The 15,815-nt window shown below is 47.7% G+C and overlaps 2 protein-coding genes across 2 annotated transcripts in view; one reads left to right on the top strand and one right to left on the bottom strand.

The window, feature by feature from the left end:
* Window positions 1-926: 926 nt before the first annotated feature.
* LOC135805323 (uncharacterized) lies at window positions 927-11,692 on the bottom strand. Its single transcript, XM_065319344.1, has 10 exons — window positions 11,452-11,692; window positions 9,540-9,958; window positions 8,332-8,813; window positions 7,619-7,872; window positions 6,675-6,908; window positions 6,015-6,295; window positions 5,248-5,381; window positions 2,777-3,448; window positions 2,334-2,483; window positions 927-1,673 (listed from the first exon to the last, which is right to left on the bottom strand). Exons 1-10 carry the CDS (start codon window positions 11,583-11,585, stop codon window positions 1,503-1,505), a joined length of 2,931 nt encoding a protein of 976 aa, XP_065175416.1. The 5' UTR covers window positions 11,586-11,692; the 3' UTR covers window positions 927-1,502.
* Window positions 11,693-11,848: 156 nt separating this feature from the next.
* The window catches only part of LOC135805322 (cleavage and polyadenylation specificity factor subunit 1-like), a 34,940-nt gene continuing 30,973 nt past the window's right edge, over window positions 11,849-15,815 (top strand). Inside the window, exons 1-5 of the mRNA XM_065319343.1 lie at window positions 11,849-12,205; window positions 12,300-12,345; window positions 13,856-13,989; window positions 14,465-14,545; window positions 15,410-15,537. Coding sequence (XP_065175415.1) covers window positions 12,065-12,205; window positions 12,300-12,345; window positions 13,856-13,989; window positions 14,465-14,545; window positions 15,410-15,537 — 530 coding nt within the window. The 5' untranslated portion in view covers window positions 11,849-12,064. The remainder of the gene's footprint in view (window positions 12,206-12,299; window positions 12,346-13,855; window positions 13,990-14,464; window positions 14,546-15,409; window positions 15,538-15,815) is intronic.

Genomic DNA, 15,815 nt, shown 5'->3' with positions numbered 1-15,815 from the left:
TTGGTCAAACCCGGATCCTTTGGATTCGGATCCGGTCAACCCACCTCGGGGAGCAGGGTTGCAACATTGACCGGATCCAAATTTGACCTTTGTGCGTATATGGCGGGTAAAAATAATTTCTGTACACATTGTGGTACGCACACACGAGATAAAGCTTGTTGACTTTTTGTACGACGCGCGCGATGAGTGCGACCGTCACCCTTCTGGGTGACTTGTGAACGCCATTTTATTACTTCGTCAACATGGCAACGGTCAAGGTCCAAAATAAAGTTTTCAGTTGACTCTGAAGGATCCGACGGATCTGAGATCTGGATCCCGATCCTTACCAATCCCGGTGGTGTGACTCATGATTTTTTCTTTCTTTTATATCTGGCTTTCAAGTGTTGAGTTTCGGAGAGAAAAGAGCAGTACGTGGCATGTGGCCTCTAATTTAATCCTGTAGCACCGATAATTATGGGTTTGTTCTCTCAATCACTATTCAACGCAAATTCACTGACGACCATCGAGGAAAAGCGTTTATGAAGTATTATTTTAGCTTGGTTGAAATTTCTTTCTCCGATACGGCTTTTGTAAAATAATTAATTGCCAGATTCTGCTCGAAAAGCAATGAAATTGGCACTTGAAACCATACAAACATTATGGCAGGAACTTCCTCGAACTCTGCTCTATTTCTTTATCCACACACCAAACATGCATGAAACATACCAGAAAACGAAAAAGTACCAAGTTATGCCAATTTTCTGCCGGCAATATGATCTGCCAGTGCCAAGGGCTACCGGGGGTCCGATGGAAAAAATTACTTCAAGTATCTCATAACGGGTCACCGGGTATTGTTGTCTGGGGGGGGGGGGGGGGGGGACATTGTCTTGTAACGAGGAACCATCATTTCTGAGGCGGATACAAGGCGCGAAGGTAGACCTGTAAAGTTAATTTTTAGTTTTTAATCATGAGACTCAGGCTGCGTTCATTTTTATCTACTTGGAGGAGTAGAGTAGAACGGATGTGGGAAAGGAAAAGGTGGTAGATGGCACTCTTCTTCAAATTTTATCTCAACCCTACTGATAAACTGAAAAATGCAGTGAAAACGCAGTCAAAATGCAGCCCCCTAAGAAGTTGTACCGCCCCAGTCACCATTGCAATATTGGTGCTGTTCCAGGTTGTACCAAGAGTACGACCCGTACACAACCAACTGCATACTCCGTAAGATCAGGGTCTGCAGCTGCACAAAGCAAACCGCCACTTCAGCGGATGTAGGAACTGGACATTGGACACTGCGCCACCCTGCTGACTGCCTATCATGAATCTAGGGCTTCACCACATCGTCCCATTGCACATGCAGTTCTACAGCAGGTGAAACTAACCCTTGCCATTGCATGCCCGCACATGCTTCAAGTTCAAGTAGTAGTCAACTGCTGCTGTCATACAAGCGAACTGGCAAGAGCTTCTTCAAACGTTTCTGTTCTTTCTTTTGTTCTCTCAAGAAAATGAGCATGTTGCTCGGGTCAGTGCTCCTCCTCATCGTCCTCATACTCCTCTCCCGCATCGGATAGCGCGTCCGATGCATGCGACAAGTCACCACGCGGAGGCACATTCACCAGTGTGCTAATACTCTGGTAAAGGACAGCCTGTCGCTGCTTGGTTGAGAGGTCTGGCGAGAGCTCTGACGCCAGCATCTGAACAAGAAAACAAGGAGATGGCGACAGCAAAGTAAACAGTAAGCGGTTGCTGGCACATACTCACACCACATGCATCATGCTTTCAAAGACCCCAGTTCTACCAGTAAGGAGCATCATACACAGCTGCATGTTCTGTGTTCTGACATATTTTTGAAGTACCTGAAATGTTAAATTCAGCTGTTGCCAAGGGACTGAACATGAAGTCCACAAATAATGAAATTTTCGAGGCAATCATACAAGCAAGAGTGCATGAGCTGGGATTATCTCTCCCCCCCCCCCCCCTCCCCAGAGTGCGACTGGCGTTCATCCAGCGGCCTGATTAGAATTGTTTCTGAGCCTTATTTGGCCTAAATCAGATTCGAAAAAAGAGATCAATAATAAATAAGTTTTGTGAACGGACTTTACACTCCAGTAATTATGGTACAGTGAAAGTGCATGAGAAAACTATACAGACTGGCAATGGATGAGAAAACCATACGGACTGGCAATGGACTCAAAGTTTTAGTCCTCTCATACTGCGATTTACCGAAAGTTTCCAAAAAGAACTAACATGGTGCAACGCACATGAAAAAATACTTGGAAGTACACACCACACACAACCCAGGCACTAGAATCCCTTACTTGCTTTGGAGAAAACCCGAAAAAGCTATTACTTACCGAAATGGATGCCCAGCCAGATTGGTAAAGGATGTTACTTTGAGCGGCGACAAAGCCATTGAAAATACGGGCACTGTGCGGCTTCAGCAGCGCCATATCATCATCATACACAGTGATGGCAATGGGACGTACTGTGAGGCCGGCACTCTCCTGTTGACACGCCACAAGTACAAACATAGGCCAGCAAGCAAGGAGATTAAAGGTGAGCGTGCACGGATCAGCAGGTAACCCCCCCTCCCCCCGCTGTCCAGTAGCTAGTACTTCAAGTAGTAGTATGCACAGCGCACACCCATCCACGCCCACACATGGTGGTGAACGGGTCTTTATGCACAGGTTACCAGTCACTGCAGGCCTGCAGTCATGTTGCTACAAGAAGAAAACAGAGATTTAATTCCTCGTTTCTTTCACTACACTTAGCCGATGAGAATTGAATTCATCCTTACCAGCTTATATTTGTCCAGTGTGATGTAGCGGCGTTGCCGACCAAGTTTCTTCATCTTCTTCCTTCGTTTCGCATCGAGAAGTGCATTGCTCTCTTCACTAGCTAACATTTCATTGTCCTGGGAAGAGTCAACTTTGGCAAGCACCTTCCGCTTACCCAGGCCATCTCCCAGCTGCCCAGAAGATCTAGACTTGACCCGACCATCTGCGTCCTTGCCGTCCAGAGACAGCAGGTCTTCGTCGAAGAAGTCATCGTCGTCCAGCTGCAGCGTGGACTCGCTGATGATCTCGCCGTCCTGGACGTGCGACAGGCGGAACTTGTTGCGCCACCATGCCGGCCGCGGTGCCAGTACGTGCTCCACGGTGCTCCACGGCACTAGATTGCCGTCGTCGTCGCAGAGCAGCGCCGCGCTCACGTACACGCCGTTCACGACGCAGTGGTAGAGGACGCTCGCCGCGTCCTTCTGCGCCAGGCGAATGTCGGCCTCCTGCTGCTCGCTGACCGTCGTCGGCATGGACTTGACGTCCGCCGGTGGCGCTGTGCACTGCAGTGGCGTTAGCAACGGCAAGAGCAGTGACTCGAACGGTGCCTGGTCGTCCGAAGCCACCACGTCGGCATCGGCCAAGAGATCGGGCGGTGCATAGTAGCTAGAGCGTAAAACCTCCTTGCATCGCTGTGCCCAACACAAACAACAGGGAAAATCATGCAAAATAGAAAATGAACAACAACAACAACAACAACAACAACAACAACAACAACAACAACAACAACAACAACAACAACAACAACAATGCCGTCTCGCCATCGTGTACTCTTTGCTCGAGTACTACGCTCCTCCGCCTCAGCTTGGTGGAGCACACTCTTTCTGGTCCGTGCCAAAGTAACTAGTTATTTGCCCTCGTGCAAAGCTTACTGTGTTTCTCGCAGTTAGAGCACTCTGACTTTGATACCTTTGAGCTGATTCAAACAATGCTGCTTCGTTGTTCACTCACAGAAGCGGAAAGAACACTGAATTATTACGAATATCCATGAACCTTCCCAAGTTGGAAGGCCAATGGTTAGCACTATTGAGCAGTGCTCAAGCTCACTTCCTTGCCATGGAATGTCTCAGTACTCCTTGTCAGTCTGGTGCTACCTTGTGCACACCTGACTGTTAAACATCTGGTTTAGTTGGTGGACTCTAACGCATAACTCGTGCCCCACCGTTTTCCTTGTTTCCATTTAATGTTTTCCTTGGCTCACCATCTGAGTAACACTGAATTACTTTATTGTTTAGTGTTCTACTACGCAAAATGCGTTATTATTATGTTCACTAGACCTCAATGTGTGAGACTTCATTCACTATAATATTTTCTCTTTCTTTTCTTCTTCTTTTAGGAAATTGGGTGTTTCTCGCATACCTTCATTTGCTGTTGCTTTATGCCTTCTTTTTGATGGTTTTTGTTGCTCATTCGGATTGAAATAAAACCGATTCGCCCACTAGACCTCATTGGGATCGGTTTGGGCAGCCACTCTGACCTCCGCTGATGAGACCTAACAAGGTCGAAACAAGCTAGCTGTCCGGAGATTGAGGATACCCAGGTAAAAAAATACTGCTGATGAAGACCCCGTTGTAGTTTATTACTGTATGCAGTTCGCCTCTATCCCAGGTGACACTGTATGCAGTTAGCCTCTATCCCAGGTGACACTGTATGCAGCTGTAACACACTGCATGTACAAGCAAGATGAAGAAGACACGATGCGTTGCTACTTAGAGCTGTGGGCTTCCGCAAGCATTCTCAGCAGCCGGCATCCACAGCTTGTACCTGCGAGTCATGTAGCACCCTCTTCAGGCAGTGCGGCACCTGTTTGTGATCTACATGCATGCAGCTTCACCAACACGACACGCAAGCTACCAAGACCAACTCTGCAAATGGGATCTCCGACGGCAGAAACGTATGGCTCTATATTAGGGATATAGTTATTCATTTGACAGTCAATGTGACATGTCTAATGTGAGTGCATTGTACAAGCCAGTGGCAAGGGACTTTCCCACCTTACTGTCAATATCAGCATACTAAAGGGGAAGTTCATCTTAAAATTAAACTTCACAACTCGTGGTAAACGGTGCTCAGATCAACGTGGGACTTTCGGTGCATTTTCACTACCAGGTGTCAAGCTTTCATTTTAGGGTGAATTGCCCATTTAAGGCAAGGCTAGAAAGAGAAACTGTATGAGTGTAACTTATGCTGTTGGTTTGCCACACTGAAAGAGGTATGATACTGAGGTATGGTTCGTTGAAATCTGGTGGAATGACCGGGTTCAGCGCCCTTATTGCCTTAGCGTGTACACACACGCTGTAGTTCACATGCACATTGCAAAAGTGGACCTGCAGTGCTCACGGCTGCAAGTGCAAGGCCAGCGCCCCGTGGTCGCTTGACGTTCTCAGCGAATTTCAATGTCCACAACAGTATGACGCTGACGTCAACTCACCAGGAGGTGCTCGCGGATGAACACGACACGCAGCTGCTTGTTGTCTTCAAAGCGTGGCCGGTCGGTGTACCACAGGAGCATCAGTACATCGTACAGCTTGGCCGCCATGTAGGGATGCGTTCGAATGAAATGGTCTGCGCAACAACACCATCGCCACAAATCACATTGGAGACCGGAAATTTACAATTGGAATAACACTACAATACAATCATGTAGTCTCTCTTAGTCTCTCTCTCTCTCTCTCTCTCTCTCTCTCTCTCTCTCTCTCTCTCTCTCTCTCTCTCTCTCTCTCTCTCTCTCTCTCTCTGTCTCTCTCTGTCTCTCTCTGTCTCTCTCTGTCTCTGTCTCTGTCTCTGTCTCTGTCTCTCTGTCTCTCTGTCTCTCTGTCTCTCTCTCGATGATCCCTTTGTCACGCCAAAGGTGAGTAGCACTCATTGAATATATCCTCCAGCACTGTAGAACAGAGTACATGGAAAGTGCAACAGGACCCTAGCCCACACTACCTGATCTGGCAAGCTACACACATGAACAATGAGTGATGCTCTGCGCTCCGCATATCGAGCAATATTTCAGTCAGCTGTGGTTACTTCTCTGATATGGAATGCTAGTGATAATGGGTGAAAACTTAAAAGCATGAAAAGACATCTTGGAGAAGTATGGGAGCAATGCAATCCATGTGTGTGCGTGTGTGTGTGTGTGCACGCGTGCGCGCGAGCACGTGCGTGCCTGTGTCAATACATTTGACGTGTTAAAGTGCACAGCCTTACCATTCACATGATGCACCTCCTGTAGCAGATTGGCTACACTTGCATTGCAGCGCTTGCCACGATCAAGCATCAGGTGGATTGCCTCAATGCGACTAGTGAGCGGGAAAAACGCCACGTCGTCCTCTATGCGAAGCGCAAATGCATTCAGGAACTTGTCGTCTGTTGGCAGGCACAAGAAGGAGATGCAGGTTGCCAGGATACCGACTTCCACTTGCGAATGGGACCAAAGAGAGCCACGCAGATGGCGCATCAGATATGGCCAGCCATCACGGGGGTACATCCTACAGGCAGAAAACGGAAAGAGCAAGAGTAAGGCATGTGTGCACGTGAGTGTGTGTGTTTTGGGTGTGTTGGTTTGTGTGCATGCGTGCGTGCATGTGCGTGTGTGTGTGTGTGTGTGTGTGTGTGTGTGTGTGTGTGAGCGTGTGCATGCATGCACATGTACGAGAGAGAGAGAGAGAGAGAGAGAGAGTGACAGAGAGGGAGAGAGAGAGAGTGGGAGAGAGGGAGTGAGCGTATCTGTAGCTTGACTCCCACTAGGACACGAGTAGACAACACAGTACGTATAGACACATATAAACATGTATCTAGACTGTACACAGTAGCAGGTTCAACACATAGCAGCAGTCAGACACGACTCTGGTCATGTATTCTACTCACAGGGACTTAGCCAGGACTTGCAAGTACGCAACTAAGTGCTCATTCTTGAAATTGGCTGCAGTGGGTTTGGAGCGGGTTTGCACGGGGTTCTCAAACACCTCCGACTGTCTTGGTTGCTGGTGGAAGCCGACCAGGCTGGCAATGTGCCGTAGTGTTGCTCGCAGAAGAGCCTTATGGCGGCTTCCCTGCTGCCAGCTTGGCACACGGCTCAGCGCGTCTGCAAACACAAGCGAGCTGGAAGCAACCAGACAAACCAGCACAGAGAACACGATGGAGTAAATCTGCAATGATGAAAATGACAACATTTTCCTGATCAGCATGCATACACACGTAGGAAAGCAACTTCAGGCCCCTCTCAAGCAACATTTTTGAGGTTTTTTCCCCCACAAGTATACTTTCAATGCTTTCCCATCAGGTGGAATACAGGGAAAAAGCAGTAGGGGCGCCGACCCCGGTCATCCCGTCGGATTTCAATGTCCACGACAGTACATGTATACACGATTGACTGTGCGTACCTGACAACCACACAGCTCCAAGAGTATATCTACTTGTAGTGTTTTCATGCCTCATCTACTCTTGAATCTGTGTGGCTGTCGGACATGCACGTCAACCGCGTGTATACAGTACATGTCATGCCCTGTCGTGGACATTGAAGTCCGGTGGGATGACCGGGGCCGACGCCCGTACTGCTACTAGCGCGTACATGCACTGTAGTTCACGTACACACTGTAAACATGGATCAGCAGTGCTCACGGCTGCAAGGCCAGCGCCCCGTGGCCGCTTGACTTCCCAACGGATTTCAATGTACTCTACAGTACAAAGAGAACGAAAAAATATATGATGGGTCAGCTCTTAAGTGCTGGGCGGTGACGATCTCCAATGGATATATTCAGCCTGATCCAAACACAAAAAAAATACATCAGTCATGTTCCTCCGGCTCTTACCTATCGAGGTTCATTTTGTTGACACGCTGGGCATGCAAGCCCATATCCTTGGGAGTCCACAGCCTCTGGCCACCTAGCAAGTGAAGAGCACCCATGCAGACCGCCGCACCGGTGTCGCTAAGCCGGTAGACGCGGTGCACGCCGATGACTTGGACGATACGTGCAAACATGGCCTGAAGGGTTTGCTGGCGCTCGGTGGGCGAGTGCTTGCGAGTTAGCTTTGGCTCCTCGAACAACATGTCCACTACGAATCGCTGTACACCAGGGATAAGCAAAGACGCAAATACATGATTTGTCAACAAAGAGCCACATCCTACATCAGCCAAGCAACTGACCACAACTCATGTTGGCAATAGGTCACACGCACGCACACACGCACACATAGATCCTCTCCCATCCACCAGTCCTATGTGGCGCAAATAGACCTGCCCTAGGCTAAGCCCAAGTGTGAACCCACTAAATCAAAAATTCACGTGGCCATGCATTCAAACTTTTATATGGCAAGCGACAGCCAATAGGCTAAGATAGCTATCAGCACACTGGATAGATCACCATTCACCAAGCAACTCATGTAGAACATGTCACTCAGTGCAACAGCTTGCCTGTTCAGAACGTATGCATAGATAGATAGATAGAGAGAGAGAGAGGGGGAGGGGGAGACAGAGACAGAGGGAGAAGAGAAGCGATTTAGCATCACTACATGTCACACTTACATGCTGTCCATATCTAGTATTGGTGAACAGTGCATTCAAGAAGCTGATATAGTTTGATTCCAAGGGTCTATCCTTCTCCAGCTTCATGAGCAAAGTCATCAAGTGGTAGATACTGGGTGCTTTCACAAACCGGTCATTGTAAGGAGACCGATGCGCGAGTACTTTGAGAGAGGTCTGCAAAGTCATCTGATTGGAAAGCGGCTGTTCAACGTTGGTACCATATTTCACCACCCACGTTGCCACTTCATCTGGATTCCATGGCAAGCGGGTCAAGTCCAGGTTGGGAAAGGACTTTCCGCCAAATTTGGGCATTGTCAGGAGCTTCTCGGGCTTCTCGCGCGATTCTATTGGTGCGCCAGGCTTCCCCAGAGCTACCTCCGCAGGCGTCAAGGGAAACTCCTTGCGCAGGTTGGATAGCGCATCTGCAGAGTGATATATGTCTCTTGTAGATCCAACGGGCCTCTGCACTGGTGCTTGACGATCTGAGATCAAGAAAGCGAGCAGAAAACAACGACAGGTCATGCAAACACACACATGTACGCACGCGTGCGCGCGCACACACACACACACACACACACACACACACGAACATGCGCACGTGCCACGGAGAAAAAAAAGGTTCAGGTGGTTGGGCAACACTTCTAAATATTCTAGTCAACCGTATCCCTCCTACTTGTTGTCATGTATTCTGTTTCTCCCCGGTGAGTTTTACCTGTAGTTTTTCTTGAGCAGTGTTTCTGCTAAGTCTTTTCCCTTGACCCCTTTTCACTTCCCTTTCATCCCATTCACCCTTCCAGGAAACTCCCCTGATAAAATATGCACTTACTTTTGGAGAAGCCTTCCAATAAAGTCTGATTAAATGAATGAATGCACAGTCCACGCACATGTATATATGTATATCATACGCAAAGGCAAGCGCTGCAACGAATGGTGTGAGGATGGAAGACTGAGAGATGATGATCGTGTTGAAACAACACTGTGCTGCCTCTCAATCAGCAGACGCTGCCAGAAAGGAAAATGTTTGGTACATTGCGGGCTCATCGGTACAGCAAAAGACAATGCATGGACATAAGGCAAAGTCGAAATGAAAGTGGCAAACCCAACCTGGATATCCAACGAGCTGACGGCTAGATCATGCCTTGAATAGTACTTTTTTATAAGGTGGAGGGGGGGGGGGGGATGATTAGAAGTCGATCAGCATACCATACCTTGGAGCAAGGCATCTTTGCTTGATATGGCCTCTTCAAACATTTCAAAGCCATCTTCTGCCTCTTCTTCCAATTCTCCCATTTCTTCAGCAGCAGCAAGCTGAGCTTCACGACCTGCTAGCCTCTCTGCCCTGGCAATGGCGTAATTGTCTCTCACCCGGTCACGCACCTCCTCGTCAACCTCCTCCACAACACGCTGCTGCTTTTCATGAAACTTTGTGTTGCGATTTCTCGGCGAACGGTAGTCATCGTACCCCAGTCCATGCTCCCTGAACTTGGAGCCATCTGTGGCGGCCGGTGCTACTCCACCTGGTGGTGGCGGTGGTGTGGGTGCTGAACCTGGCAACGGAGCCTCACCAGTGACCTGCGTCGTCACAGTCTGACCATCTTCGGTAGGAGTGCGCGAGAAGATGCGTATTCTGCAACACCACACACGTACAATGGTAACACAAGTACAATTAGACTCGGGTGGAGAGCCAAGGATTAATTTATAAGAAGAAATGAGGACCAAGGAACTACACGTTACGCGATAATGTCCACTAACACCACCAGTTACTTTACAATCAGCTCATGCGATAACATTGCACGTTACAGACCAACGGTACTGGTCTTGCCAGTATCGTCCTCGACATACATGTACATCCGCAATGTCCTTCACAGCTGAGACTTTCAGCTCGTGCTTGCCTTGGTTGCGCTCACCTTCCCCGTCCTATGTTATTTCTGACTTAGAACCTTCCAAGCTGGAAGGCTGTTGGAGTGCGCATCCAAGATGTGCTAGAGCTGATTACCAGTTAGGTGTAGGACGTCAGTACCGTCGGTCAGTGTCGTGCAATGTTATCGCATGAGCTGATTGTAAAGTAACTGGTGGTGTTAGTGGACATTATAGAGTAACTTGTAGCTCCTTGGTCCTCATTTCTACTTATAAACATACAATTGCTGTAGGATAGGGGTGGTAAGTTGAATAGAGAAGCAGTGCAGGTACCAGATCCATTCCAGAACTGACATGGTATCTATGAATCTATTCCACACATACATAGCATGTACGGATCCATCCAGAGTTGACATACTAGTAGTATGTAAGGATCTATTCAAGAACCGACATAGCGTCTACGGATCTATTCAACCGGATCTATTCCAGAACGGCATAGTATCTATGGGTCTATTCCAGAGCCGGCATAGTGTCTATGGGTCTATTCTAGAGCCGGCATAGCATCTACAGGTCTATTCCAGAACCGACATAGCATCTTTGGATCTATTCCAGAACCGGAATAGCATCTATCAATCTACTCTAGAACCGATGTATCATCTAAGAGCCATGCACATCAGTCCGGATTTCATTTGCCACAGCTGTAGCTTGCGAGGCTCACAAGCCGTACACAGTACCCACCACTAATGTGTTATGAGCCAAGAGGAGTTGGCATCAGTATGGTTGTGGCAACATCGGATGTGTGTACATGCATTGTGTGGTTCACATGGATTCCATACACATCGCTGGGCAACAGACTGTAAAATCTGAAAATGTGTCACCTGTGAGTGCCAGTTGCCGGCAGTGACAACTGCGGTGTGCATGGCGCAACAGAACTAGAATGGTGACGTCCATCAGAAAGTTCATCGCATGTAGTTCGTATATCCCATGCACTGGGGAGAGAGGCCGGGAGACACCCCAGCCGCTGTCCCAGTGTGGGTAGGTGACATGTGGACCAAGCCATACAGTATGCACTAGAACTTCTGGAAGTATTTACTGTGTGCAAGTTATGGTTTAGGTCATGGTGCACGGCCAGCCTGGATACCCATAATTATAAAGAAATGATTCAAATGAAGCAAACCTCCTAATCGATTTCCCACTAGCCATGGTACTGGAGCTAGTATAAACAAGCCATGCCCTAGATTCATACTTTCATACTCCTCTCACCTGTATGTTGGATTGCTTGAGTGAATGTACCTGCTTCCTAACTGACTTCTACAAATGCCAGATCTGTACAGTTGTCCCAGGGATTGCCGCTGGAGCAAGGGGCACCATTGTGAAGCTAGCTTGAGTGGCAGCATGTCGCTAGCACTATTCGTGAGCCAACATTATCATTCTACAAGCCAGCCTCCATCGACAGCTAGCTGCGCTGCAGGTTTGCTTTCAAGAATTAGATTATGTACTGCCACCAAAATAATAATTCTTTCAGACTGCACATGTCGTCATGTACACGTGATCACATGCAGAACTGAACAATAATGACGTCGGCCCAGCATGAAAACGGCATGGTAACGCGCACATGGCGGCAACGTCTCGATTGTTGCGATGACCTTGCAAGCTGACTTTTGAACCTTTTCCATTTTTTGGAAACAATTTTGTTTTCTTGGCCTGGCCTTCACAACACGAATTGTCTCAGTGCATTTTGTTGGCTGGTTGTATACCATGGTCTGTAGGTAGCGAAGTAGAATGTAGATCTTCATTTTATTTTTGCACTGGATTATTTGAGCCAAGTGGTTTGCGTTACTGCCGTTAGTGAAGAATTTTTTGAAGTTGGGCAGAAATGTATTCGTTGATGAGACAGCCTCATCGGCCAACTGCCATTGAACATTGCATATCATGCAAGTTTGTAACCAGTTCTGAGGAAAACTTGGTTGTAGCCGGCACCACACAGCTTCAAGTGTTTGCAATTCGCGAAGTTGAGGTTGGTGTGAAACGGTCACAAGTCATGCATGGGTCCTTGTAGTTGTTCTAAATTGAAATTCGTCCATGTTTGCTTCAACCTTTGTCCACTAAAGGCTGCAGACAAGAAGACCAAAGCAAAGACACGTGGATCTAGCTCATGTAGGTATTTGTGGAGTGCGTGGTTCACCGGCCATGTATCTCTTCTCTAGCTGGTGAATGTCACACAGTGCACACCCATCTGTGTAGACCAGGACACACTGAGGTCTACCATGAACTGCTTGCAAGAAGCAATGCATACATTTGCTTGAGACAGAGTCAATACATTTATACTGCGTTTACATGAGTGTTTTCAACCCGGGTTGAGTCAACCTGGGTCGGATTTCAACCCGCCATGAACACAGATTGACTGGAGCGTTTACATGACACACTGCGTTGACCCGAGTTGAAATCGAGAAATCGTACTACTGTACTTCTGTGCGTATTTCACACCAGGTTTGCACAGCACAGCACAGGAAAATTTAGCTCGAAAGTAGTCACGCGACCATACAGGGCTCTAGAAGTGGACTTTTGTCAGCATGTCAGTAATTGACCCGGGTCAACTCTCTTCATGTAAAGACCTAATTTTCCCATCGTACAGACTTTCAACCCGGGTTGAAAACTCTCATGTAAACGCATAGTGCGTAGTGCACTTTGCATGTACGCTCGTATCTCTCTTATCCAGGTGGCCCAGGACCAGGCACTGCCCACAACTTGGAAGTGTCCGTAACTTTGAATTGCATACGTTTTGATGGGGAAGGGCAAGATATCTGGCATATGACGTCACTATTTCCACAACAAATGGCAAAAGAGTAGTAATATTTCCACTCGAACTCACCGGTAGGGTGCCCGGTAGAACGAGGTACCCGTAACTTCGGTGTCCGGATAAGCGAGATATAAGTGTGTCGTGAGGAGAAGCGTCCCAGAGCATGTAGATCAAAACACCGAAGACAAATCAAGATGGCCCCGTCGTATACTCGTACAGACTGGAGCTTGACTGCTTCAGGAGTTCTTTCAACAAAGCACCATTGCCTCAAGGATATCAAGTAAGAAATCAAAGGAATTTGCTCTCTTCACACATTTCATCATGCAAATGTGCTTTAGTTAGTGTGATGAACAAAACAGCGGGACGGGCGCAGGTAGTTTGTGATTGGTCCGGCCATACCAGAGTCCTTAATACTTCCCCGTCTTGTATGACGGGTGCACATGACCTCCTTGGCAGTAGCAGTACACATGCTGTGATAGCCAAACAGTTGGTCCGGCCATGGCCTGACCAATCGGACCAGCTACAGATGTCATCATGCCGCAGCTGCGTACCATAGCTGCTGGTAGCAGCGGGTACTGGATGATCTGCCTGGGTCTGAAGAGACTGTCTTGGACACGTTTTAGTGTGTTCTTGATCTTGCATGTGTTTGTGTTAGCAGGGCAGCGACCACCACCCATTTGCTTTGAGCCATCTTTAGTCTGACTCCAACATGACTAATGTAACACCCCATGTGCGCGTGCGCGTGCGCGCGCCTGTGTGTGTGTGTGTGTGTGTGTGTGTGTGTGCATGCGTGTGTGCTCACGTGTGTGTTCGTGTTTGTATGTGTGTGCATGTGTGTACTTGACTATTCTTTTCCCTGGCCTTCAGCCTCTCCGTCATGCGGCGATAAGCTTGAACTGTTGTTCCGGTGCTCTCTTCATGGAGTTGTAACAGAGCTGCAGTCAGTACAGATTGGTGCTGGTGGTAAAGATGCATTGTTGATTGCGTTCGACGATGGAAAGGTAAGCGCCATGAGATTCTACGAACGCAAGATAGAGATACTGTATAGCCAAGATGCAAGATGCGTGACTTTCTTTGTTTTGTTTTTCTACCCGTTCACTCGAACCCATTCACTTGAACCCATCGGGTTTAGTGACGGATCGAATATGCAGTAAAACCTGTTTTTACCCGACCGCTCAAGGGACTTTCCCAATGTGGTCCCTGTGTACAGGTGGTCTCCGTATAGGGTCTTTTGACTGAAAATAGCATCCCTTGGACCTACATGTAGTTGTGGTAGTCCTCTTAGGCAGGTGATTACCTTATCAGAGTGTAACATCTTGGCAGGTTTTGCTGTAGTGACCTTTTTTTTCTTTTCTTTTTTTCAAATCTCCAGAAGGATATTTCCACTGTACACGTTTCTTCTATCCAGTCGTTGTGTAAGGTGGTGTCGGGAGTGGTCATGTTATTCAGGCTGTCTGATGTGTGTTGTCACTGCAGGTGTCTCTAGTGGAATACGACCCAGCAACACATGATCTCATAACGCTTGCCATTCTCAATGCTGAGCAGGAGATGTTCCGAGTAAGATTATGACTGTGTCTCATGAACTCAACAAAATATTTTAGCCGTCTGTTTTTTATTGGGAGCTCTTTCCGTTCGGGTTGCGTGGTTGGCTAAATGGTTAGTCTACTACAGTCCACTTCAAAACTATAGACGCGTAGGGTTTTTGAAATATTTCAAATTTGGCTGGGACTTTTTGAGAATAGTTTTCGGAATATTGCTCAGGACCGCTCCACAATTACTCTCATATAGTTTCTAAACGATTGGATAACAGACGCCCAATTTGGAAAAAATTATGCACAAAGTGATCACAGATTTTATGTGGTATAGATGCTGGCATAACGGTTTTTGCCTAGGTACGCGTCTATAGTTTTGAAATGGACTGTAGAGCATTGGCCTTTCAAACATGAGACTGTGAAGATTGTTTCCACCCTCAGGAGGCCCATATGGAATTTGGTTCCTGACTTCAGTTGGTGAGGCAATAGCGACGAGGGAGTAGAGACGAGCACCGCCCTCACTACGTCAATCTCATTGAAGTAAGAGGTGTCTAACACCTCCTGGCCACACAGTCAGAATTGATAATGGACTACCTTTACCTTCACCTTACCTTCCAGTTCTGCCTATTGCATTGCCAAGATGGAACTTTCTTGCGGCACGTAGACTTCAATGCTGCTGCTGCCATGGGTTGATTCATGGATATATACTTGTACAATGTAGATGGTGGGTGTGAGTAGTGCACAGTGCCACTGTGCCACTGTGCCACTGTGCGTAATGCCAGGACTATAGAGATTGTGTTTGCGAGGGAGCCAGTTGTTTACACCTTGTCTATCTGCACAGTGCATGATGTGCAGTGTGCTATCTGTTTATTCCGCTGTTGTGTGATAGGGTGGCATGTTCCATCCCACACTAAGGCCCATGCTGCGTGTCGATCCTGAGAATCGCTGTGCCGTTCTTGTTGTGTACGACCGTTACTTGATTGTGTGTCCGTTTCGCCAAGATGAGCAGCTAGCTGGGTAAGTCGAAAATACATCCCGGCGTCTATTTTGTCGCCTTGCTTTAGTTCATTTCAGTGTTTTGTGCCTGGTTCGCAGCTTTCTTCACCTCGCTGCAGATCACTTCCGTGCATTCTGCCTGGGTTGCAGCTTTCTACTACCCCACAATTCTAGACATGGCACATATGCATCATGCGCATATGTGTGTGTGAAGATATCACAGTAGTAGATCTTTTAGTACATTGTACTGTATGGGCACTGAGCTGAGTGTCCCTGTTGCAAGTGTCGACCTGATTCTT

Source organism: Sycon ciliatum, chromosome 1 (genome assembly GCF_964019385.1).
Source record: "Sycon ciliatum chromosome 1, ocSycCili1.1, whole genome shotgun sequence".
Taxonomy (NCBI): Eukaryota; Metazoa; Porifera; class Calcarea; order Leucosolenida; family Sycettidae; genus Sycon; species Sycon ciliatum.
Note: the sequence above shows the minus strand (reverse complement) of the source record. Positions and strands in the feature narration are given on the sequence as shown.